This window comes from Harmonia axyridis, chromosome 7 (assembly GCF_914767665.1).
Source record: "Harmonia axyridis chromosome 7, icHarAxyr1.1, whole genome shotgun sequence".
Lineage (NCBI taxonomy): Eukaryota > Metazoa > Arthropoda > Insecta > Coleoptera > Coccinellidae > Harmonia > Harmonia axyridis.
This window is the reverse complement of record NC_059507.1, coordinates 4,757,630-4,782,380: the sequence shown is the minus strand read 5'-3', so window position 1 is coordinate 4,782,380 and position 24,751 is coordinate 4,757,630. Positions and strand designations below refer to the sequence as shown.

Here is a 24,751-nt window from a genome sequence, read left to right as displayed (position 1 = left end):
CATTTTCACCCTGTAGAATAACCGACACAATGACGTCAGAACTAATCACGCCTCACATAGGTAATAGTTCCGTGATTTCTAACAGACGCATTAGTGAACGAGCACTCTTAAGCTGCTGATACCAAATCAGTGATTTTTAAAATTTTTCTGCAGATCTTTTCCGATATGAAAAAAATTTATCCCATTATAAAATTTTCATCGTTTTCGTAGGTAATTGCACAAGTGCATCAAAATTACCGATAATTTTGCATGACAGCGTGTTGTCATAACAACTGCATGAGTTCATTTTCATTTTTGGAGAAAGAGACCGACACCGAAGGTGGAGGGCTCTTTCTCCAAAAATGAAAATGACCGAATGTAGTTTTTCAAAGAAAACACGCTGGAATGCGAAATTATCCGGTCATTTTGATGCACGAGTGTAATTCGGGGGAATATTTCCCGAATAAACTGTTACATTACCTGTCAAACTGATTTAGAATGGAATTGCCATAGATTCGAACTGTGTTAGATGCATAGAAACTAAGCATCTATGAACAGAACAATTATCGCAGTGCAGTTTCGCTTCCTACAATGCAATTATCTCTGTAATTTTCGATAATTGTTCTCCAGATACATAGAATTTTTGACAGGAGGGAAATATTCGCTGTAATTTTCGATAATTGTTCTCCACATACATAGAATTTTTGACAAGAGGGAAATACTCTTCATAATTTCCACGCTTGATTTCGTCTTTCCATCGTCACACAACCCGATAAATTTATCAAGGTATAAATTGCAATCTAGGAGTGCGTTGCCAGAGCAACACGTCTCTGCGACCAAGTGATGAATGAACAATTTCATTCAGAAACTGTGAGCAGAAGACAGCGATAGCGATGTATCCGTGGAGATATTGATTCGCTCTCGGTTTAGGTGGGCTGTGAGGCCCACACCCTGTTGTTCTGTCTTCGGCATCCGAAGGATAATAAGGCTAGATGATAGATTTTTGGAATATCCTCCTGTAGGTTTCGTAGGAATAAGTCTACTAACAGGCTAATTGAAAAGTCACCGGGCTACCGTAGTAAAACACATTTTTTCGGCAAAATTCGATTTTATTATTCAACATAGTTGCCTGCGAGGGCGATACAGCGATTATAGCAATCTTCCAACTTTTCGATACCATTTTTGTAGTACGATTTATCTTTCGCTTCAAAATATACCTCAGTTTCGGTGATTACTTCTTCATTGGCGCTAAATTTCTTTCCAGCGAGAATTCTTTTTAGGTCTGAGAACAGGAAAAAGTCGCTGGGGATCAGATCTGGCGAATACGGTGGATGCAGAATCAATTCGAAGCCCAATTCATGCAGTTTTGCCATTGTTTTCATTGATTTGTGACACGGAGCATTGTCTTGATGAAACAGCACCTTTTTTTTCTTCAAATGGGGCTGTTTTTTAACGATTCCATCCTTTAAACGATCCAATAACGCTATTTAATAGTCGCTATTGATGGTCTGCCCCTTTCGGAGGTAATCAATGAATATTATACCTTGCACAACCCAAAATACTGATCCCATAACCTTGCCAGCTGACTGTTGTGTTTTCCTCGATTTGGATACGGTTCATCGTGTGCAGTCCACTCAGCTGACTGTCGATTGGACTCCGGAGTGAAATGATGGAGCCATGTTTCATCCATTGTCACATATCGGCGCAAAAATTCAGGTTTATTGCACTTAAATAGCTTCGAACACTGCTTAGAATCATTAACACGTTGTTGCTTTTGATCGATTGTGAGCTCGCGCGGCACCCATTTTGCACACAGCTTTCTTATATACGAATATTCGTGAACGATATGATGTACACGTTCAGATGATATCTTCACAATGTCTGTTGTCTCGTTCAACTTCACTTTCGGTCATTCAAAATTATTTTGTGAACATTTTTGATTTTTTCGTCGGTGACAGCCTCTTTTGGGCGTCCACTGCGTTCGCCGTCTTCGGTGCTCATTTCACCACGTTTAAAATCAGCATACCAATCAATGAAGGCTGATTTTCCTGGTGCATACCCCGGAAACTCTTCATCAAGCCAAGATTTTGCTTCAACTTTAGTGTTTCCCTTCAAAAAGCAATATTTTATTAGCACACGAAATTCTTTTTTTTTCTTCTTTTTTCAAATAACAAAAGTAGCTACACTGACACCGCAATATTTCACAAACTAATTTTACTGCTGACCCTTTTGAAGCACGAAAGAATTTTTATGAATAAATCCCATTGTTAACTATTTTTGAGCATCAATTAATAATTTCGAAATTAATCAGAATTAAGTTACGCTACTGCTAGAGTGTCCCGTCAGACAAGGAGCCACGAATGTTTGCATCAAAACAAATGCACCAGTTACAAGGCGATTTCCGTTCCTCTTAATGATGTTCTGAGGCTGTCATATATTCCGGCAAATTATTAACGAATAGTAAAAATAGCAATGGTCCTAACACAGAGCCTTGTGGAACTTCATGTTCTAGATTGACTGAAGTTTACAAATTTTCCAAAAATCACTGATGTGTTTTGTTGTCATGAAACTTCCAATATTTAATCAAATCTAGAATACAAGTTCTTAAAACTCTTTAAAATATTCATTATTCATTCATAAAATCACTCTTTGAGATCTTTATATGACACATTTAGGTTGATTTGCTTCAACGAATGAATTGGTTCCTTCGCCATTTTGTAATAATTACATGCTGAAGCCGGTGGTTCAATTTAAATCTTCTAAATCATTTCGTATCAATAGTTATTCAGGAAAGAAATATTTATTGCAAACGACGTCAAATGAAAACAATAACTTGAAAACTATAAACACTTTTTATATGTGTTAAATATTTTTTCTACGATCATGCAAAAACCAAAAAAGCATGTTTTATTTAGGTGGCTCTAAGTGTAGAGAAGTGTCACACTTTTCATCTCAAATTAACGCCATAATTATATGTTCGCCCTGTAATTTTTTATAAAAATGCATCCCCTAGAAACTTCTTCGTTTTTTGGGAGTAAAGACTTTTGAACAGAAATATTTGTAGTTATGATTGGTATCTCGAGAGTGAATCATAAATTGAAATAATGATGTCAATTGAATAATTCGTTTTCTCATCTAAAACTAGGCAATCTAGAATATACAGGATGAAAATTTGAAAAGGCACCATCTGTAATAACACAGCATGCCGAGAAATTCAAGGTCAAGTTTTCCAAAACGTAAGGACCGAATTTGAAAATGGGTTATATTTTATAGTTTACAAAATAATGAACAACATTTTGAGACTCTTTTATACTAAAAACTTCTTCATTATTTTGCAACTCTTCCTATCGTAACTATTCTATTCTTTTTTGTATTATTCGTATGTACTTCCAAAAAAAAATGTGACATTTTTAAAAAGGCAATCGAATTAGCTTTAAAACAAGGTGTCACTCAATCCCCTTATCATTCAGGTTTTTTAAGGGGTTGTTATCATCATACTTAAAGGTTTGATACAAATTGATTGCAACCAATCGTATAAAATGTATTTTTTGTGATTTCGCACACACTGTATATTTGATGGATTCAGTTCTTGCTTGATGGAAATTCGTTACCAAAAATAAAATGAAACAAAATAAATTCCCATAAATGTTAACAACAATTAGTACATCAAAAGTGTGGCTTCTTCGCGTGAATTTTACATTTAGACTAGTGTTAGCGAAAAAATTGTTGTTAACAATATATCAAGGAAATTGTTTTGTTTTATTTTATTCAATTGAGAACATGTTTTACGAGACTTTCGCCCATGAATATATAAGATAAAAGAAATTAAACAACAGGTAAATGATACACGAAATAAGTCCTAAGAAGAAACGAAAATTTATATTTACAACCAAAACATTAAATAAACCTAAAACTAATCAATCGAACGAAATTTTCAGTATTGCAGGTGCGTATATATTTCCAAATGTATCGACCTGCTTCAATATCGTAGAAACCAGATGAAGCTCTTGTTGATTCATCAACCTACTCCAACTCCTGACCAGTCACAAGAGACATCCACGGACTCCATTGATGTGTTAACGATTCAATTTTTTTCTTCGTCAGTTTGGCTTCATTTTCGAAGATTCATCATCGATGATTTATCTGTTCATATCAAAATACGCTGCGCGATGTTTCTGCGAATTTAGAGTGATCGAATTTCTCGAAAATTGGTAGATATTTCGATAGGTTTGAGAGAAGATTTGAAAAAGTCGATTCAAATTGAATCAATTTGTTATTTTTTCGAATAGGGACTGAATTGGGACTGATGTCCAACAATGGGTGGGTGATTTTTGGTCTGCACCCATCTCCTAGAAATACTCACCGATCTCCACACAGGACAAATAGACCATCAGCACTATTTTCGCCGCTGAAGAACAACACATGTCTCTCACTTTTCCAAAAAAAGTTTCGAAAATTCAATACCGCCCACTACTACAAAACTCCATCTTCGATTCAGGAATGGTTGGTGTCCCATCGAGCAGTCTTTCCGGCTGTTTCAACATCGTTTTTGCTTTGTGTTACTTTCGCGAAAACTTCGATTCCAAAAATTGTTATTCACTGAAATTCAAAAACGATTGATCTCACTCGCCCCAAGGTATCGATTATTGTTATTTACCATCGTTCGAGCGGCGTTAGATTTTCTCCGAGATATCTGGACCTCAACTGGAAGGATTCTGGGAGAAGCGAGATGTCCTGCCAGGACGCGTGCGCAAAATGTAATCTACGCTCAATTTGCATCCTTTGATCCCATTCATTCCATTTTATAAATTCGATAGTAACTATGTATTTTCGTTATTTTCTGACTATTCCATTCTGTCCATGTGTTGTCACAATCGAAATAAATTTCGACAAGCTACAAGCTTGTATTTAGCCGAAAAAAATTCAGTCTTGTAACCCAATGTTCTGCGATGTCAAAAAACTACAGGGAATCGGTCAATGAAACGCAACATACAGGATAACCCACATATAAAAGTCCATCTGGATAATTTCATAAGAAAGAGTTTTTCCGGAAAGACAGGTCAATTTTCAATATGAGGGAGACATCTTGTAATTGCGTGGGTGTATGATCATCCGCTTTAGAGGGGTAGCTACTCTTTCGAGAAGCTGAGAGAGCTGGGAAGCTGTTAGTAGAGATAGAGCGACACATACTTTTTGGTGTTCGTTTTGTTATCGAAGACTCATTGGGAGTGAAGACATGAATTTAAAAAATAAACACAAAATAATTTCCACAAATACAGGGTGTTCCTAAATTGGAGGTACAAACAAAAATGACAGACTCCTCGGATCATTTTGAGAAACAAAGTTCCATTAGGTCAATTGAAAAGTCCCCGGTCTGATGGACAGATGGCGGTGCTAGTATCAAATCCATATGATTTTTAGTTAGTACCAACCTTCAAACGATACTTGTCAAAATTTGGCAGCAGTCCGACCATTAGTTTTTGAGATATTGCGTTGTGAGTGTAGCTACTTTTGTTATCTGAAAAAAGATGGAAAGAAAAAGAATTTCGTGTGTTGATAAAATATTGCTTTTTGAAGGAAAAAAATACAGTTGAAGCAAAATCTTGGCTTGATGAAGAGTTTCCAGGGTCTGCACTAGGAAAATCTACCATCATTGATTGGTATGCTGAGTTTAAACGTGCTGAAATGAGCACCGAAGACGGCGAACGCAGTGGACGCCCAAAAGAGGCTATCACCGACAAAAAAATAAAAAAAGTTCACAAAATAATTTTGAATGACCGTAAAGTAAAGTTGATCGAGATAGCAGACATTGTGAAGATATCATCTGAACGTGTACATCATATCATTCACGAATATTTGTACATGAGAAGGCTGTGTACAAAATGGCTGCCGTGCGAGCTCATAATCGATCAAAAGCAACAACGTGTTAATGATTCTGAGCAGTGTTTGAAGATGTTTAAGTGCAATAAACCTGAATTTTTTGCGTCGATATGTGAATATGGATGAAACATGGCTCCATCATTTCACTCTGGAGTCCAATCGACAGTCAGTTGAGTGGACTGCACACGATGAACCGAATATAAAGCGAGGAAAAACATAACAGTCAGCTGGCAATGTTATGGCATCAGTATTCTGGGATTCGCAAGGTATAATATTCATTGATTTCCTCCAAAAGGGTCAGACCATCAACAGCGATCATTATATAGCGTTATTGGGTCGTTTAAAGGATGAAATCTTTAAAAAAACGGCCCCATTTGAAGAAAAAAAGGTGCTGTTTCATCAAGACAATGCGCCGTGTTATTTATTGTTCTATACAGGGATGAGCAAAAAAAATTGTTAAAGTAAGATTTTATTCCGGACCCCCTGTATGTGGAGTGATTCGTTGCCTCATTTGGTACAATCAGAACATCTATATGAACTAACGGACAGCAATGACATCATAATAATTTCCTAGAAACCACATAATGTATATGTACATATAGTTGAGTGGTATCTAATGCCTCAATACGAGAATAAATGAAATAGCGTTGTAAAGGTCCTAGCGCCAAGACAGTGCTTTTCTCGAATTTTTCGATTAATCATATAAAATTAATCAAAATATATCAAGTTTTTTAGACCGCACGTATTTCCGGATATCCCTGGCCAAATATCTCGTACGCCACTGATTAAAGAAAAAACTTACAGTTAACTTTTTGCCGGACGCGTCCTCTAGCGTCGAACAGTGGAAGCTCCTTCAGTAATAGGGTAAATTGCTGTATTCTATACTGCCCTTTCCATATTTTGCAACATTCCTGTCGCAAAAATCGGTTCCTATCTTTCTTCTATGACTCCATATTTTCTGCTTTCGAACAATTCTGTGATCATGTAACCAGGAGAAATTGACAAGAGGCTGTTGGGACGTTGAATTCCAAAAACATTTTAGAATCTTCGAAGTTTCAATCAGATGAATCGACGATTTCGACTTAGAATTGCATACTTATTATTAAATCTATTATTCTTTGATATTTTAATTTCATTTGAGTTTCTGAATTAAGAAAATATACAATAATAAAGTATTTTCGAGACGATTGTCTGCCATGATTGATTATTGGCGTCCTATGGCGTAGACTGATAAGTTTTTATTGATATAATATGAGTGAAGTACTTCATTTTTGATATAAAGTGCTGTTGAATTAAATTGTGAGACCTAGAGTTCATATTTTACAGTAAGTCATTTTATTACACCATCTTTACGGTTTGCACAGTTACGCTGATAGTTCGTACGAATAGACAAAAGCTCTGTTCTTATGATAATATTTAGTTTTTTTACGATTACTGTTAGTACATATTACAATGAAACGAAGTTGTTGAGTCATAACATCCGCCCAAAACTGAACTTTATAAAATGGTGCATAATATAAATGGAAAAATAGAGAGCTTTAAAAGATCTCACTTTTATTGATTGGTTCATGAAAGGTATAAGTTTCTCAAAGATTCATTCTTTCCAATGATGTGAACATTCAATTCACTCTATCATATTCTTGTTTGTTTACAAGAATACAATTATAGTTCTTAAGATTATCTAGATTAATATCTAAGAATGTTAGGTGTGTATCAAGTAAATTTATTTTATTTTACAGTGCCTGTTTTCCAGGATGGCTTTTAATATATTTCAACCAAAATCTTAGTAATATCATCACATGCAATGCATTGCTATGTTCAGCACTACATAAGAAGGTAAGAAAAAACAGCAACTAATATTTAACTATGAGTGAAAGATTAAAACATGAAATATATTATATATAGAACATATTTAGGAAATATTTTTCTTTGATAGCTTAATGTTATGAAAATTAGTCAATACTTACGCAGATACCATACAATTCTATCAACACATTGGATGGAACTTCCATTCAGTATCAGTATCAAAATATGTATCTTCATTTAAACAACAACCCAAGCAATGGAAGTGCTATGCAGTCCTATAATAATTCCTCCTAATCTTGATTCCACCAAAATTCAGTACTATATTTCAGTTACTATTATTATTAGATTAGATTTAGTGAATTTGGTAAATTCTAACACAAATGAAATACAATATCAAATTCTAGTCTGTAATCTGATTTCTAATTTCATAGAATTAATTTTAATAATTGACAGTGTGAGACCTCAAGTTGATATAGAAAATAAAAATTGCAAATATCTGTTTTTGATCAAAAACCTTTATTGATTCAGATCTGTATTGCAATAGGTAGCTGTAAGTTATTGTTTCTGTATATATAATTTTGTCTTTGTTATAATTTTTAAGGAACTTCAATAAAATATAGTATTTATATCTTCAGTTACTGTTAAGTTCATAGAATAGACTTCTGATACTTATTCGGTAGAATTCTATAGTAGTGAATTTTTTCTTTATTAGGTTTTTCTTGAGTAACCAGAGATGAAAGTTATGTTGATCAAGTTACATTGTGAGGTTCAAAATATTTCTTCATGTTTGGAGCATTAATGTTGGAAATTTTCATATATCGTGCTGTTAAATATCTCTAATCCTCTTTAAGATCTCAGATTAAACCTCCAAGGAATTTAAATTATTTATTTTTCTAACAATTAGGTGAATAGTTCAACGTTCATTTAAAGATAGTATTTCAACATCATACTATTCCTAGTGAAGTCTAGACTCATTAATTATACATGAATTGACGATTTATGCATATACTTGATTTTTTTTATGAATATTTGGTAATTTTTTGATAATTATATAATGAGATATTGATTCGAAACCGTGTTATGCAGAATATTCTCTGAATCAATAATTGTTTTTTTTTTTTTGAATTATTTCTTATACAATGTGATTAAACTAAAATGCTAGGATAGATTGAACATTACAAAATAAGTTGGATTTGTTCAGTAAAAAATGTTTGTTCTCGTATTCAAGATGCAGACTACTGGAATAATTTCAAATTTAATTTAATATCTTTCTTGTGATTCTTTGTTCCATTATGTACTAGGATTAGAAATATATTATTGTTTTTAGTTTTTAATAAATCGGTAATTGTTTTTATGATATTTACCAAGATCCATTATTACTTAATCATTTTCAAATAAAAATATTCTGAAAACAGTAGGTACACAGTACAGTAAAGTTGGTGTAGAATTAAATGATGCTTGATGAGCCTAAGAATGCAATAAGTGTTGAAATTATCACAGAATACTAAAAAGTGTCTTTTATGGAAAAGAACTATTGAACTGGATTTTTTCTCTCTTTTCTTAACAATCGACCTGATTCCCTTTGAATCAAACAAATGATCAAGTCAGACTTTAAATATAAATCAGTTTTTCTTAAATTATCACGAATTTGTTCCAAAAATTTACACGGAACAAGCATCATTTCATATCTTCTTTGTCGAACTTTATCAAAAAAAACTTTTTTCAGCTATAATCTGTTTTCATAACAATGGTTGTGGATGTACCACACCGTATTCCTCATTATAAAATGCAACCTACAGGAATGAGCCCAAAAGAACTATCTGAGAACGATGATCTTGCAACATCCCTGGTATTGGACCCTTATTTGGGATTTAGCACCCATAAAATGAATATAAAGTCAAGGCCACCAGTGAAAGCAAGTTCGACACAATTGCGTTCGATAATAGAGGAATTTGTTAAAACTCAGGATTACAAGACAGCTCTGAATTACATAGTCAAAGGAGATTGGATGCCAAGAATCAGATCCAAAAACCAGATGAAAAGATTCGAAGAGCATGTAGGTAGAAGCTAAACAATTTTATGAATGTCATTTGTTTTTATTTTCAGTCAAGTCTGAGTAGGCTTGTGACTTGTCACTTTATGAATAGGTTAAATTACTGTAAAAAATGTAATTTTTTATGAAAGTCAAAATATTTCAGTAATTCCAGTAATTTGGAATATTTTCATCTAGCATAGAATATTGTGATATTTCTTTCAAATTTCTTCCATTTTTCTCTTACATCAGATGCAATGATGACAACATTATTTTTCCATTTTCCAGATATATAGATACCTCAGAGTCTTCAGCAAAGATTCAGGTTTCGTTATAGAACCCTGTTATCGTTATTCCCTAGAAGGTCAGAAGGGTGCTAAAATATGTTCCACAAAGAAATGGTATAAAAATGAAAAAATTGAATGTTTAGTTGGCTGCATTGCAGAGCTCAGCGAAGAAGAAGAAAAGCAGCTTTTGCATCCCGGTAAAAACGACTTTTCTGTTATGTACAGTTGCAGGAAAAATTGCGCACAGTTGTGGCTTGGGCCTGCTGCATATATTAATCACGATTGTAGGGCCAATTGTAAGTTTGTTGCTACCGGAAGAGATACTGCATGTGTTAAAGTTTTGAGGGATATAGAAATAGGAGAGGAAGTAACATGCTTTTATGGAGAAGATTTTTTTGGAGATAAAAACTGCTATTGTGAATGTGAAACTTGCGAAAGGAGAAGTATGGGCGCGTTTGCCAATAAGGCAACTGATCAAAAGGAGGAAAATGGTTATAAACTTAGAGAAACTGATAATCGCTTAAATCGTACTAAGCAAAAATTGCAGATTAAAAATGAATTAGGAAATGTATATAATAAAATTCCTAATGATAAAGTTTTTACACCGCTCAGTATCAAAGAAATGCGTCAAAAAGGATTGACGAAATATGATGCTGAACTTCTGATAGCCCAGGGCTGTAAATTTTCGGATATTAATGACTTTAAGAATAATAAACAAAATTTCAATTCAAATTCTGTAAATAGTAAAATTACTGTAAATTCTAAAAATTCTAAGAAGACTGTGATAAAGGAAAAAAGTGCTTCATTGGCTAAATCTAGAACTGAGAGATTGCTTAGGAGAAATGCTAGACAGGCTAATCAAAATTTGATGGAAGAGAAACTGTCCAGGTCAAATCTTTTAGACGATCTACAAAGTAATGCAAGTAGCTGCACAAGTACCTTTAGTGATCAAGATTTGGTTAGTGATGGGATGGTTTCTGCTAAGAAGTTCAATGACAGCCATGAGAGTGGAAAAGGCCTGTTGACAGGTAATTGACTTACTGTTTTATTCTCAAAAGTTCTTCATTAAAAATTTTCTGTTATTGATTGAAACTGAAATAAAAATTTCCATTCAACAAAATAATTGTCAATGACTTGATGACTTCTTCAGGTGAGTATGGTTACTAACATAATAATTTACAATTTTCGCCAATTATAATTAGTTTTTGTTTAGTTAATAGATGAAGAAAGCAGTGGAAACATGCTGGGCCCATAACCTGTAGTTTCTACAGGCTATTTCCTATTTAATTCTGTATTATGATGTGAATTGGAATGTTAGTAACCACATTCGCTTGAAAAGTCACCACTTGTGTTTGTGAGAAACAATCTTCAAATTAATTGATAATAAATTTTGCTAAAATAAACTTATATTTCTTTCTATCAAAAGATAAATTTCTGTCAAGTAGAAACCAAAACAAACCCTAAAATTATTTTTGTTATAGGAGAGATGGATGGAATCAATGTTAGAAGCCAAAAGTGCTTACTGGATTCTGGTTTAGATCTATGCCAGAGTAAATCTTTCTTGGTCTCGGAATCATTGCAGAATGGGAATAAAGTCGATTGCAACCAAAATGGAAATATTCTGTCTTCAGAGGAATTATTCTCCAATTTGAATAGGTTGGTAGAAGATAAGGGTAGCCTAAAAAAGAGGTCTGGTAGGAATTGTAGAAAACAAAAAAACACTGCCAGTGAGATTTCTGAAAAAGAAGATGAAAGTAAAGATGTTTATGAATTTGACGATGAAGAAAACAGTAATTCATTAGGTTTGAGACATAAAAACCATACAGTTACAAGTAACGACATTGAGATGAATTCTGATGGTGATTTTAGTGATGAAATGGAAAGGGGAGAGTCTGATTACAATACTGCCAATGCTGATAAGGAGTCTGAACGAATTGATACACCACAAAGTGTTCAAGAAGTATCTAATGGAGAACAGACGCCCGACAAATGTGGTAGTTTGAAGTTAACACTGAGAATGAAGCGTTCTCCTATTTTAGATGAAGTTATTGAATCTGGGAATAGTTTGAGCGAAGATACCTTCGAACCAGAATATGAAGTTTTGCGACTAGAAGGTCTGGAAGATAACAACTTCTCACATTTTTCACATAGGAAGAAGAGGCATAAATCGAAAGACAGAAAACGAGACAGAGAACGTAAAAGGCTTTTAGATGATGTTCCTCCCATTCCTTTGAAAAGGTTGAAGTTGATTATCGGTAATGAAAGCCACACCATCAATTTTCCATCCGAACATGAGAACTGACAAGACGTGTCTAGGAGCTATTGTCTTCTTATTTTATTCTGTTGTATAGCTCATTCATATTTTTATCAATAAGTTCATAAAGTTATTATATAGGTTCAAACAGTGAATGGTTTTCATCTATAATTTTTGTAATTATCCTCAAATTGAAGTTTAAGGTCAGCTTTAAGTCAGCTGTGATAAAACTTTCAATACGCTAAGGTGGGCCTAGATTTAATTTGAGAGGTTCAACAATGCTATTAGTATTACCATATGAGAAGGCTCCGCATTCAAATACATCCTTATACAGGGTTAGAACTATTTAGAGGGGCACTACTGGGATATCGAAAACTGTTAAAGATACAGGGTGGCTCAAATTACAAAAAAGTTGCGTTATTTAGGGATTCGTGTGTTGGTGTGAACAGATCCGAAATATCTCCATTGGTTCCGGATATATCTCGAAAAAACTGAAAATCGAGATTTTCTTTTTTTCTGTATAACTCTTTTGTTTCAGGAGATAACTTCACGAAATTCGGTTTGTAGTCATCCAATATATAGATTCTAATGGTGCCATCAGATTTTTTATTCTTTACATTGGTTCAAAGACGCGATAGTCAATTTTTTTTTCTTTACATTGGTTCAAAGACGCGATAGTCAAATTTTTTTTCTTATGGACGCCATATTGGTTTTCCTTTTGAGATGATGAAGAAAAAAATTACGAATTCAACAATGTATCACACTCTACAAAAATATCGAGTCTAGGTACGCAAATTTGAAGAGTTGTTATGTGAAATCATCTTGACTATCGCGTCTCTGGAAAACAGAAAAAACCTAAAGACTCCATTAATATCTCTATATTGGATAATGGCTACAAACTAAATTTCGTGAAGTTATCTCCAAAAACAAATGAGTTATACAGAAAAAAAGAAAATCTCGATTTTCAGTTTTTTCGAGATATCTCTGGAACCAATAGAGATATTTCGGATCTGTTTGTTCACACCAACACACTCATCCCTAAATAACGCAATTTTTTTGTAATTTATTCCACCCTGTCTTTCTTCTCTTTTGATATTCCTCTAAATAGTTCTAACCCTGTATTTTAAATTTGTGTTCAGTTTGAGGAAATAGGAGTAAACAACAGCCGAAGCTAGTTCTTTTGAAAATGAGCGTAATACTGTTTGTATTGCATTTGTACTATATTGTAATATAGGAAATATCTGTATTATCAGTCCAATAATTCCAATGTTATCCTTGAAAATATCAGTATTAGCGATGTGACAATAATTGACTTGTAAAAAAAAATCATTATACCAATGGAAACTTTACATGAAAGTTGTAAGTGATGGTATTGCTGGCATAAAGATTGTTTAAATAGATGGACCCTGGTTTATAACATTGTTAGCATTTTTTTCTTGTCTTCAGAATTATGATCGCAAACTTTCATGTAAAGTTTTTTCGATTTCTTCAGGTAATAAATCAGAAAGTTTGAATTGGTTCGGATGAATTATTCATCAAAATCAATATTTCAAAAAAAATTAAGGTTCTCGAAACAAAATTGTTTTAAATAAGAAATAAACTCGAAACATTCAACTTTCTGTCTATTGTTCAAGAAAATAATTAAGTTGTAAACAGATGGTAAGAACCATTTCATTTTATTCCAGTTTGAAATATGCAGAATTGCATTCCACCGAAAAAATTCGAATACATCACAAACTGATCTTTCAACGATAATTCATAATTCTAAACTGTTCATAGTCTCATTTTTTTAATGTTAAAAACTTTTTACTGTTTTGTGCAAAAAAGAAATGTGAATTTACTGTTGTACAGAAAAATATTAATCTTGAAAATTTTTTTAATCATCGATTATAATTGTATTCAATCATTAATTGGAGCTTTGTATTGTGGAGTGAAATATTCCATTTTTTTTTTTACTTTTATTTCTCGCATAATACACTGGAATATATGTCGGTAAGAGTTTTTATTTATTTATTTTGTATGTATAATTTTGAATCTTCAATCAAATATACTATATTTATTATTTTTTTAATATAAGTCTCTAATGTTATTGTTCATATTATTAATTCGCCTGTTGTTTATTTCCGTGCACAATCATTCAAAAAATGTATTTGGAATTATTGATACAGTTGAAGCTATGTGGTTCCTGATAACGCAAATAAACCTTATGTATATCATAAAAAAAATGCTCTCAGATAAAGGACTTTTAATAATCCAGTTTTTAATTGAAGTGGTAAGGCACTTTCAAGATATTTATATTTGGATACAAAAATTTTAACCCCTGCTAAAATATTTTGCACTTATGTTATGAAATGTGTTGAATTCGTTTGTCCGCCATTCAGAGCTTTTTGGTTATATTCGTGAAATATGAACAAAAATCATTTGCTACACCGCAGTTCGAGATCAGCTTGACTTTTGAAAGTAAGAAAATTATGGAAACAAAACAAACCATTCCTTGGAAATTCAACCACGAATAATCATCAAATTGAGAATATAATAAATTCTTGCAAAGATATACAATATTTAAGAGTAAAGCTCTAGTTCTAATAGTTTCAGTGTTATGAATTTTTGAAATTCGGATTTTGAAACTAATTATCATGGGTTTTCTTGTGTTCGTTATTGTCATAAGAAGGTTTTTACAACAATATATTCTCGAAAAATTCGTACAGAAAATAGAAAAGGATTTGATTTTTCTTCCGACCGAGCGATCAATCATAGAGTATAAATTGACACTTCGAAGGATGTATTTTGGGTTGCCTGACACAACGTGCAAAGCCGGAGGGCAGCTGGTTTAGATTTATAGACAATATCAAGCTTCATGTAGAGTTTATTTATAGCTGAATTTTTGGATAACTCTGTATCGATCAACTTCCTAAAAACACAGTGAAATCGAAATTTAAGAGTGTTTTTCAATCTTCCATTTATTCGAACATCACAAAATTTTGCATGAACATTTGTTTCAGTATTTTGCGATTGACTTATAAATATCAGTTTGATCGAATGAGAATTTTTACGATTATTGAGAAAACAAAATTTCATATGACTATAACTCTGCAACCATTTGAACGGCTTTTACCTATTGGTGTACCAAACAAATATTTTCGGACACAAAATCTACTATGTGAATTTGAATTATCTGGCATATTCCGTTCAAGAATTTTGCACTTATTCAAGTTTGACCTTGAATTTTTCATCAGGCTACATTTTCCAAATGAAAAAGCGCAAATATGGGCATAAGTTTTTTGATTTTTCCGATTTAAAAATTTCTATGAATAAATTTAGGAATAAATGGTATAAATATCATTTAAATATCAGAAAGATGTATAAGAATTACTTTTCGTGTCCTTCCAGAGTTCGGTAATCAATAATTGACATTTTTTGACTATCCCTCGAATCTTTCCAGATGCTTATAATGAAGCTGATAACCATCGTAACAATGTTCAGCAGGATATACGCATGTCGAATTAAGGGATGTTTGAAATTTTCCAGCTATATGTCTCCCATTCCAATATCGAATGTAGCAGACAAAGTTTCCCATTGTAACCTCAAAGAGGTCTATTTGAGTTACAATTATGTTTTGTGCATATAACTTTCCACTGACGATTGTGACAGTTTGTCTGTTTTTGAATGTGTGAGTTGAAGATTTACAATTCGTAGGAAATGGTTGATAATTTGTTTATATTGTATAAGAGAGAACGAAATTTGTTGTATGTCTGATTTTTCCGTTAAATCTATAAAGCATTTTTATATTTTTCATTAAGGTACCTAATTTATCACTTAAATTTGAGCAAACTAAGAGCGAGAAGTTGTATATTCTGAGTTTTATTCATTTACATATTGACTCGAAGTTACTTTCTTCGTGTTTTCGAAAATATAATGAATATAAGCATTTTTATAGCTCGGATGATTGTTAGCCTTTAAGCAAACTCCGAAACTAAATAATGAGGTACAGTCTTGCGGTACACTGTTTCATTCAGTAGAACATTATTACCTATCATAGGTTTGAAATTTCATGATTCAGCCTTGTCGATTTCTTTAATTATGAATTTTTCAAAATTTTAGTCCTTGATTTTTGCTTTTAAAATGCATGGATCGTAAGCATAGATAAGCTTTGAGGATCGTTCCATTGGATGATAAACAATTTTTTCTTGTGAAATTTGGATATCTCAGGGTCGATCTATCAGATTCCACTGAAATTTAGCGTGTACCTATATATAGAAATTTCAGATAACTTGAGTTATCCAAAAATTCAGTTGTGTAGCTCCCATTCTTGACCTGAAAATGCATGGCAAGAAAAGGCATAATCAATTTTTGTGAATTTTGAAGAAAAAATCGATTAAATCCAAAATAGACCAATGTGATGCCGATATTTTATGGCATAATTGAATCTTTCAAGCATACATTTTGAAGGGTTTTCCAATAACTGGTTTTATTTTCAAGTCAGCTTGCCATCTTGACAGCTGTTACTTTTGAAGCTGTCATATTTTGACATTTCATCAGTAAAAACTACGACATTACTAAAAATGGAACGGTACACGTTTTAACAACGCATGTAAATTAAATTACAAAAATGGTGAAAATGTTGTAGGCTTAGTTCGAAAAACTAAAGCACTTTTGGTACGTTGTGAAGCACCTTCTCGGTCGGCAATAGCGAAACTGGTGAAAAAAATTTGAACTGTTGGGATAAGTTAGTGTAGTGAAGAATCGAAACCGTGTGCGTCGCTCAAGAACAACTGAGAATATAGCTGCTGCAGCTTGTATAGTGTTGACGAAAACCCAGGTTTTTCGATTCCTAGTCGATCTTGAGAATTAGGCCGGAATTAAAAGATATTGATGTGAACGACGTTTATTTTCAACATGTCACAAAGCAACGAAACAATCTCAATTTTGCAAGAAAAGTTTACTGGCCGTGTTATTACTCGAAGAGGTGATCAGAATTGGCCACCGAGATATTGTGATTTAACACCTTTAGATTTTTTCTTTGGAACCACGGAAAAGATAAGGTCTATATGCCAATATTCCACAATATTGAAGATGGACTTCGTAAAGTTATCAAGAACATACAGCCACAAATGGGCGAATTCTTTATGAAAAAAAATTTGGTAATGCAAAATAGCATTACATCAATACGAATTTGAGCAAGCGTACAAAATCTCCTGACTTTCACGACGCTTTCATTCGATATTGCATATTGAAATAATAATAATAATATATGAGATTAATTTCACAGCTATCAATTTTTTCAATTTTGGGAGAAGTAATTTCATATATTTAGGTACACACAGACGTTAAAACCATTATTTACGTAATAATATTCAATATTGAAATATCAAATTATTTCCGTTTATAAAAGGTAGCTTCATATTACCTCTAAGTATGTTTCACAGAGATTGGAATCGATCAGAATGAGCTCTTTTTCTTTTTGAATTGAATTTCTTTCTGGAATTAATCAAATCACTGGAACGAGAAATGAGATTGTTCATATATCTATTTTGAAGATCCTCGTAACTAGTTTTATGCATTCGAGTTCGTCCAATACTCTCCAGTTTATGTCCTAACTACATCATAAGTAGGATTTCCAGGGCAACCATCATTTCCAGGACTATCTCATTTAAACTTTTCCTACCAACGGAAAGTTGAATTTCTGTTGAAGTACGAAGCAAATTTACTGATCGTGACATCAGCTTACTCTCAACAAGTTCAGGGTGATGAACGAAGTGTGGATTTGCTAAAATCCAACTGTTAAATATTCTATTCTTCAACCCAAGCCACTTTAAAAGACTCTCTTACTTTCAAGAACCATATACAAGTCGGCCTACTTTAGAAAAGGCATAAATCGATAGGTACTTCAATATATCAAACGGAAATTAGAGCTCAATCAGCAATTTCGTTTCAGCTTAGGTCGTCAAATTTGCTTTGTATAGGTACCTACTTCTGAAAAACACGTTTCACATATTTTCGATGTTCTTTTCATTGGAAAACACTGAAAAAATATGACATTTTTTACGGTTTCATTTACTCAGAACGAATGAAAGTAATATTATAAATGCCAATATAAAAAAATCGAGAACAGCACTAAGGCTTTTATTGGTCGAATCTATCGTCACTGAATTTTACAATGTATTTTTAGAATATTCATTTTGAATTTTCTCTGAATCTGATGACGTAGGTATTGTAAAGGGTGTTTTTTTTTCGAGGTATATAACTTTAAGTTGGCATTACATCCAGAAAAACTGACTGTTTAGTGCGCTTTATGGGCTGGTGGAATCATTGGTCCGTACTTCTTCAAAAACGATGATGCCCAGAACGTTACAGTCAATGGTGGTCGGTATAGAGCCATGATTACTAACTTTTTCATTCCTGAATTGAACAACCATGATGTCCAGGAGCTGTGGTTCCAACAAGACGGTGCAACATGTCACACAGCTCGTGCCACAATCGATTTATTGAAAGACACGTTTGGTGACCGCCTAATTTTACGTTTTGGACCTGTGAATTGGCCTCCAAAATCTTGTGATTTAACACCGCTAGACTACTTTCTGTGGGGCTATGTAAAGTCATTGGTCTATACGGATAAGCCACAATCCCTTGACCATTTGGAAGACAACATTCGCCGTGTTATTGCCGATATACGGCCACAAATGTTGGAAAAAGTCATCGAAAATTGGACGTCCAGATTGGACTACATCCGAGCCAGCCGGGGCGGTCATATCCCAGAAATCATATTTAAAATGTAATGCCACAAGATTATCTTGCGGATAAATAAAATTCATGTCAATCGTATAATCCATCGTTGTTTTATTGCAATTTAAAGTTCTATAGCTCTAAAAGGAACGCCCTTTATTCCTCTGACCACAGATTCAAATGAGCCCAAATTTTGTAATTTGTAAATATTCCATAGTCAATTTGAGTTTAATGCAAAAATTTTGTTATGATCGCCTTGACGTACTAGCTCAATTTCAATATCCAAATTTTTCAGCTCTTATACGGAAATACTCGAAAAAAGAGAAATTGACAAAAATGGTATCATTTTGGATAGCGATCGATTAGATTCGAAAAACAATTCTTTGGTCCTCATAATATTACAATACTCCAAAGATGAGAAGATACAAGGACATACAAAGGACAATCCTGTTGCCATTAGACAGAAGAGAAATGATGTGGTTAGTAGAAATATTTCGATGATACTTGAAAATTTGTTGAAGAGATACGAGAGTTCTCAGTTGCCTACTCATGGACGAAGTAAGTTTATGCTGAAACAAAAATCATATTTCTGTCGTCATATACAGGGGTGTTAATAAATGACGCGCCAATATAAAGCTGATTTGTCAGAAAATTTTTCAGAAATAAGTTCCTGAAATCCATATTTTTCAAGAAACAGGGTATTAGGGCCTAATTTTCTTAACTTAGGGAACTTATTTCCGTAAAATGATGTGACAAACCACCTTTTTGAATTTTACAACTTCTTTTGTTAACACCCTCTATATTCTCCTCATAATGAATTTTGAATTCGATTAATTCGTTGCAGCAGAACCTACTTTGATTAAGACCAACATTCTGATCCGTAGTATGGGACCAATATCAGAGTTAGATATGGTAAGTTCTGTTAAATTCAAAATTTCCATCGTACAATTGATTATTATTCTTAAGGAATATTCGATGGACTGTTACTTTCGGCAGTATTGGAGAGATGAACGATTGTCTTTCAAAGGACCTATACAATCTCTTTCCCTATCTATAAAGATGCTTGAACGCATATGGAGACCTGACACGTTTTTTTATAATGGAAAAAATTCATATGTACATACTATTACAGTTCCAAACAAGTTGCTGAGGATTTCTCAAGATGGGGACATACTATATTCAATGAGGTCAGTTGGGAACTCGTATTTGCAATCCATGAGATAATGCCTTAGCTATAAAATAAATATATAGGGTGTTTTTTTTCGAGGTATATAACTTTAAGTTGGCATTACTGTTCAAGATGGCGACCGATTTAACAGCTGTCAAGTGATTCATTCTCAGTTTGGTTTGGCAATTCATCATAAATAGACTCACGCCTGAACAACGCTTGCAAATAGTGCAATTTTATTTCGAAAATAATGGTTCAGTGCGGAATACGTATCGCGCACTACGTCCATTTTATCGTCGACAAAATCGTCCATCAGAGCAGTTGAATGGTTACGTCAACAAACAAAACTGTCGCATTTGGAGTAAAGCTAATCCTCAAGTGTATGTCGGAACACCGTTACATCCAGAAAAACTGACTGTTTGGTGCGCTTTATGGGCTGGTGGAATCATTGATCCGTACTTCTTCAAAAACGATGATGGCCAGAACGTTACAGTCAATGGTGATCGGTATAGAGTCATGATTACTAACTTTTTCATTCCTGAATTGAACAACCATGATGTCCAGGAGCTGTGGTTCCAACAAGACGGCGCAACATGTCACACAGCTCGTGCCACAATCGATTTATTGAAAGACACGTTTGGTGACCGCCTAATTTCATGTTTTGGACCTGTGAATTGGCCTCCAAGATCTTGTGATTTAACAGCGCTAGACTACTTTCTGTGGGGCTATGTAATGTTCATGGTCTATGCGGATAAGCCACAAACCCTTGACCATTTGGAAGACAACATTCGCCGTGTTATTGCCGATATACGGCTACAAATGTTGGAAAAAGTCATCGAAAATTGGACGTCCAGATTGGACTACATCCAAGCCAGCCGTCATATGCAAGAAATCATATTTAAAATGTAATGCCACAAGATTATCTTGCGGATAAATAAAATTCATGTCAATCGAATAATCCATCGTTGTTTTATTGCAATTTAAAGTTCTATAGCTCTAAAAAATACACTCTTTACCATACCATTTTATGATTTCCGACTTATAAAAGTTCCATTTTCATTTCAAGACTGACGATAAAGGCGAAATGTCCCATGAAACTTCATACCTTTCCGATGGACAGACAATCGTGCCCACTGATTCTGGGAAGTTGTAAGTTTCCGTTTGAAATTTTTGTTGAGTATTTCGCATGTCTTCCATTTCAGATGCATACTCTTCAAAAGATATAATATACCAATGGATGGACGAGGGGAGTGTAACATTCGTGCCAGGAATGACACTGTCTCAGTTTGATCTCATTTCATTTCCCTACAGGAATCAAACCATCAGGAGGAGAGAAGGCAAGTCTTAGGGGAGAATTACACTCAGTATCCCTCCATATCTACGCCCTTGGGCTAGTATTAAAGTTCCCAAAGTCATAGTTTACTGGTAGCTCACGAAATAATAAACTAGAATTTGAATCGATTTATAATAGCAACACTATGTATTATTTTTTGACCATCATTTCTATTGGAAAATCCTATACTTGTCAGTATTAGTGAAACGCATCACTAAGATGTTAAAGTTATCCACCAAGAATGATCTCAAAGGTTTCTTGATTCGGTATAGTGCACTAAAATTTTGAGTATTGAAAATAATATTCTTCCAGGAGATTTCTCTGTCCTTCAGGTATCTTTCAATCTCCGAAGACACACTGGTTACTTCCTCATACAAGTCTACGTACCATGCATACTAATAGTTGTTCTATCCTGGGTGTCTTTCTGGATACATAGAGAAGCCACCAGCGACAGAGTAGGCCTTGGTATAACCACAGTCCTCACCCTATCCACCATAAGTTTGGACTCGCGAAGAGATCTACCAAAAGTAAAATACGCGACTGCTTTAGACTGGTTTCTCCTGATGAGCTTCTTCTACTGTATAGCTACCCTCTTGGAGTTTGCTGGCGTCCATTATTTCACCAAGGTTGGAAGTGGAGAGATACCGGTTGATGAAGAAGAATGGGAAGAATTCGAGAAAGAGGAGATCATTGGAGTTGATTCTAGCGAGGTTTCAGATGATGCTGTGCTACTCAACTCGACACAACCTACTAGAAGGAGGAGTTCTTTGGTCTGCCCAATTCTCAACGTGAGTTTAGTGTTTTCAATGATAAACCTTTGGAATCCGCGGAGAAAAAACATTGTCTACATTCATTATCATTTCTGAATCAAATATTCAAGATGACATAACTCCGAAACTGAAAATATATCTGTTGAAATAAGAGAAGATAGGTAGTTAATAAAAAAAGAAAGCCCCAACACAGACCCCTGAGGAACTCCCATTCTGAAATAATTCAAGGTAGTACATCATAAGTTGTTGTCTTGCAGGATCCTTCTTCACCTTACAGCAGTAGAAGACCTTCTGGATATCAGATACCAAAATTCGTTGCTCGCACTGTTGAGAAGACAACTCAAACTGAATTCAAGATTCCCATATGGAAACAGGTGGGGTATTGCTTGAAAGGTGACGATAATTTCCGAAGACAAAGGCAACGAGAAGCAGCTTCCAGTGGATATGGTGAATAATTTAATTTTTCGATCAATTTATTAGTTAAACATTTCTTACAAGTTTGGTCTAAAAACTTCGAAGCATTATTGGTGTTGCATTTTTTCTCAAAGAATAGTTAATGATGAACACGTTTTTTGCAGCTTCCATCAATGGCTACCAACACGTCAATAGCGTTTCCTTGATAGACCGCACAGCTCGTATTCTCTTTCCTGTTTCTTTTACAGTTGTTAATATCTGTTATTGGCTGACTTATTTCATGTGTCATGGTGATTTTGAATGGGAAAATGCACCTTCTAACACACTAAACTAAACACAAGAATGTTTGACAAACTAAACTACTTCTGCCGAATGTATTTACAATGTTAGAAATTATATTACTATGAATTATTTATAAGAATCAATAAAATCTTATCTCACTTAGATATGTTTTTTTTGCACGCTTGTTTAGGCTTTTATTTTGATCAAATTTTGTACTAATATACTTCAACAGTGGTGTAGTGCTCCATACCTCTAGTTGGGAAAGATATAGAAAGTTTTATACAGCTACCTCATTGCTTGACCACTTTAAGTAATAAAAATATTTTCAGTCACTCAGGGTGTAGCTACAGTTTTTCTTAGATGGGTTCCAACTTTGTTCTCGTTTTCGGTTTCTATATGAAAAATAAAAGATACTTCATACGATCTCTCACTTCGAAAATATTGATGGTTTTCGAGATATTTAGCATAACAGGAGATGGATGGAAAACAGCTTGCCAAAATTTGGGACTGAAAATTTACAGAATATTCCTTATTTCAAACTGAACATCCTGTATATTATAGATTCATAAATTGAAAAAATTTCCAAATAAAAATCGAATTTAATTTTGTGAAATTTTTATTACCTTTTAAAATATCCATCCTTTCTGAAATTCCACCATAGAAAATTATTTTCTGTGTTGTTTTTTTCATATCTCACCAAAATATGTTACGATTTAGAATGAATCAAAATGACGTTTGTCATTTGGTCATTATTTTTAGTCCATTCAGAAAAAATACAGATGAATTTTGTGCTTAAATATTTGGACAAATTTGATACTTTTGATAGGAATATACATTCCATTTGTCTTTCATGACAAAGCGACCAGAAATCGATTTTAGGCATGGCATGGTATCGTTTAACATAAGTAAGGGTAAATTTAGCGAAATTGATTCAGTATCATATTTCTCTGGAGCATCATATAATATTACTTGCCTTGTAACCCCCAGAAGAAAAAGCCTATTAGATCTTTATTAATTCATTTTTATATAAACTATAGATTGAGTGTTTGAATTTTAGAAACGATAAAACAAGGAGTGGATATATAATACAATAATTTCTAGTGCTATGCGAAATTTCGTGAAATACTAGAGGTATTAACAATATTGCAATATTGGGGCGTTTGAAAGAAGATATCACGGAAAAACAGCCAAATTTGATGAAGAAGAAAGTGTTGTTTCATAAAAACAATGCACTATATCACGAATCAATGAGAACAATGGCAAAATGGAATGAATTGGGCTTCGAATTGCTTCCGCATCCACCGTATTCTCCAGATTTGACCCCCAGCGACTTCCTGTTCTCAGACCTCAAGAGAATGCTCGCTGGAAAGAAATTTAGTGTCGATGAAGAGGTAATTCCAAAACTGAGGGTCTTTTTTGAGACTAAAGCCAAATCGTATTATAAAAATAGTATCGAAAAATTGTATGACAGCTATAATCGTTGTATCGCCCTCGAAAGCAAGCTATATTGAATAATACAAACAAATTTTGCAGAAAAATATTATTATTTTTACGTTAGCCTAGGAATTTTTCTGTCCAACTGTAATATACATAAGTAGGTATACATCTTCAAGGGCGCAATAGGCGCATGAATCGCTCATTACACCAAGTCCTCGATCAAAATTGTTTGAACAACATTTTTAACCTCCCAGATTTCACTATGGGATTATTCAAAAATTGACAAAAAAAAAAGAACATAAATCAGATTATCGACGAATTCTCAATGTGATTACAGCATCCGTAGCGTCGGCGCAAGGAAGAATCATCCAGACGCTGTAGAAAAT

At 33.8% G+C, this 24,751-nt stretch overlaps 3 protein-coding genes across 11 annotated transcripts in view; 2 read left to right on the top strand and 1 right to left on the bottom strand.

Moving 5' to 3' along the window:
* The window catches only part of LOC123685238 (low-density lipoprotein receptor-related protein 4), a 32,005-nt gene extending 24,019 nt beyond the window's left edge, over window positions 1-7,986 (bottom strand). For 4 of the 7 annotated variants that reach the window (XM_045624863.1, XM_045624866.1, XM_045624867.1 and 1 more), the window contains exon 1: window positions 7,827-7,986. In XM_045624863.1, coding sequence (XP_045480819.1) covers window positions 7,827-7,902 — 76 coding nt within the window. In that variant the 5' untranslated portion in view covers window positions 7,903-7,986. Of the gene's footprint in view, window positions 1-4,342; window positions 4,861-6,661; window positions 6,799-7,826 lie in introns of those variants that run through there. The other 3 variants (XM_045624865.1, XM_045624869.1, XM_045624864.1) reach the window with 3 other exon arrangements.
* Window positions 6,891-12,682, top strand: LOC123685241 (histone-lysine N-methyltransferase KMT5B-A). Of its 2 annotated transcripts, none has more exons than XM_045624871.1 (5): window positions 6,891-7,184; window positions 7,599-7,695; window positions 9,392-9,721; window positions 9,986-11,012; window positions 11,466-12,682. In XM_045624871.1, the coding sequence occupies exons 3-5, from the start codon at window positions 9,413-9,415 to the stop codon at window positions 12,284-12,286; spliced, it is 2,157 nt and encodes a 718-aa protein (XP_045480827.1). In that variant the 5' UTR covers window positions 6,891-7,184; window positions 7,599-7,695; window positions 9,392-9,412; the 3' UTR covers window positions 12,287-12,682. The 2 variants fall into 2 exon arrangements, with proteins under 2 accessions (XP_045480827.1, XP_045480828.1); XM_045624872.1 differs by lacking the exon at window positions 6,891-7,184 and adding an exon at window positions 7,218-7,434.
* A 2,941-nt stretch (window positions 12,683-15,623) lies between these two features.
* LOC123685242 (gamma-aminobutyric acid receptor subunit alpha-6) lies at window positions 15,624-23,090 on the top strand. Of its 2 annotated transcripts, none has more exons than XM_045624874.1 (9): window positions 15,624-15,908; window positions 19,257-19,519; window positions 19,809-19,873; window positions 19,928-20,148; window positions 21,196-21,278; window positions 21,332-21,466; window positions 21,775-22,250; window positions 22,490-22,679; window positions 22,811-23,090. In XM_045624874.1, the coding sequence occupies exons 1-9, from the start codon at window positions 15,850-15,852 to the stop codon at window positions 22,978-22,980; spliced, it is 1,662 nt and encodes a 553-aa protein (XP_045480830.1). In that variant the 5' UTR covers window positions 15,624-15,849; the 3' UTR covers window positions 22,981-23,090. The 2 variants fall into 2 exon arrangements, with proteins under 2 accessions (XP_045480830.1, XP_045480829.1); XM_045624873.1 differs by having other exon boundaries at window positions 15,625-15,908; window positions 19,806-19,873.
* Window positions 23,091-24,751: the final 1,661 nt, after the last annotated feature.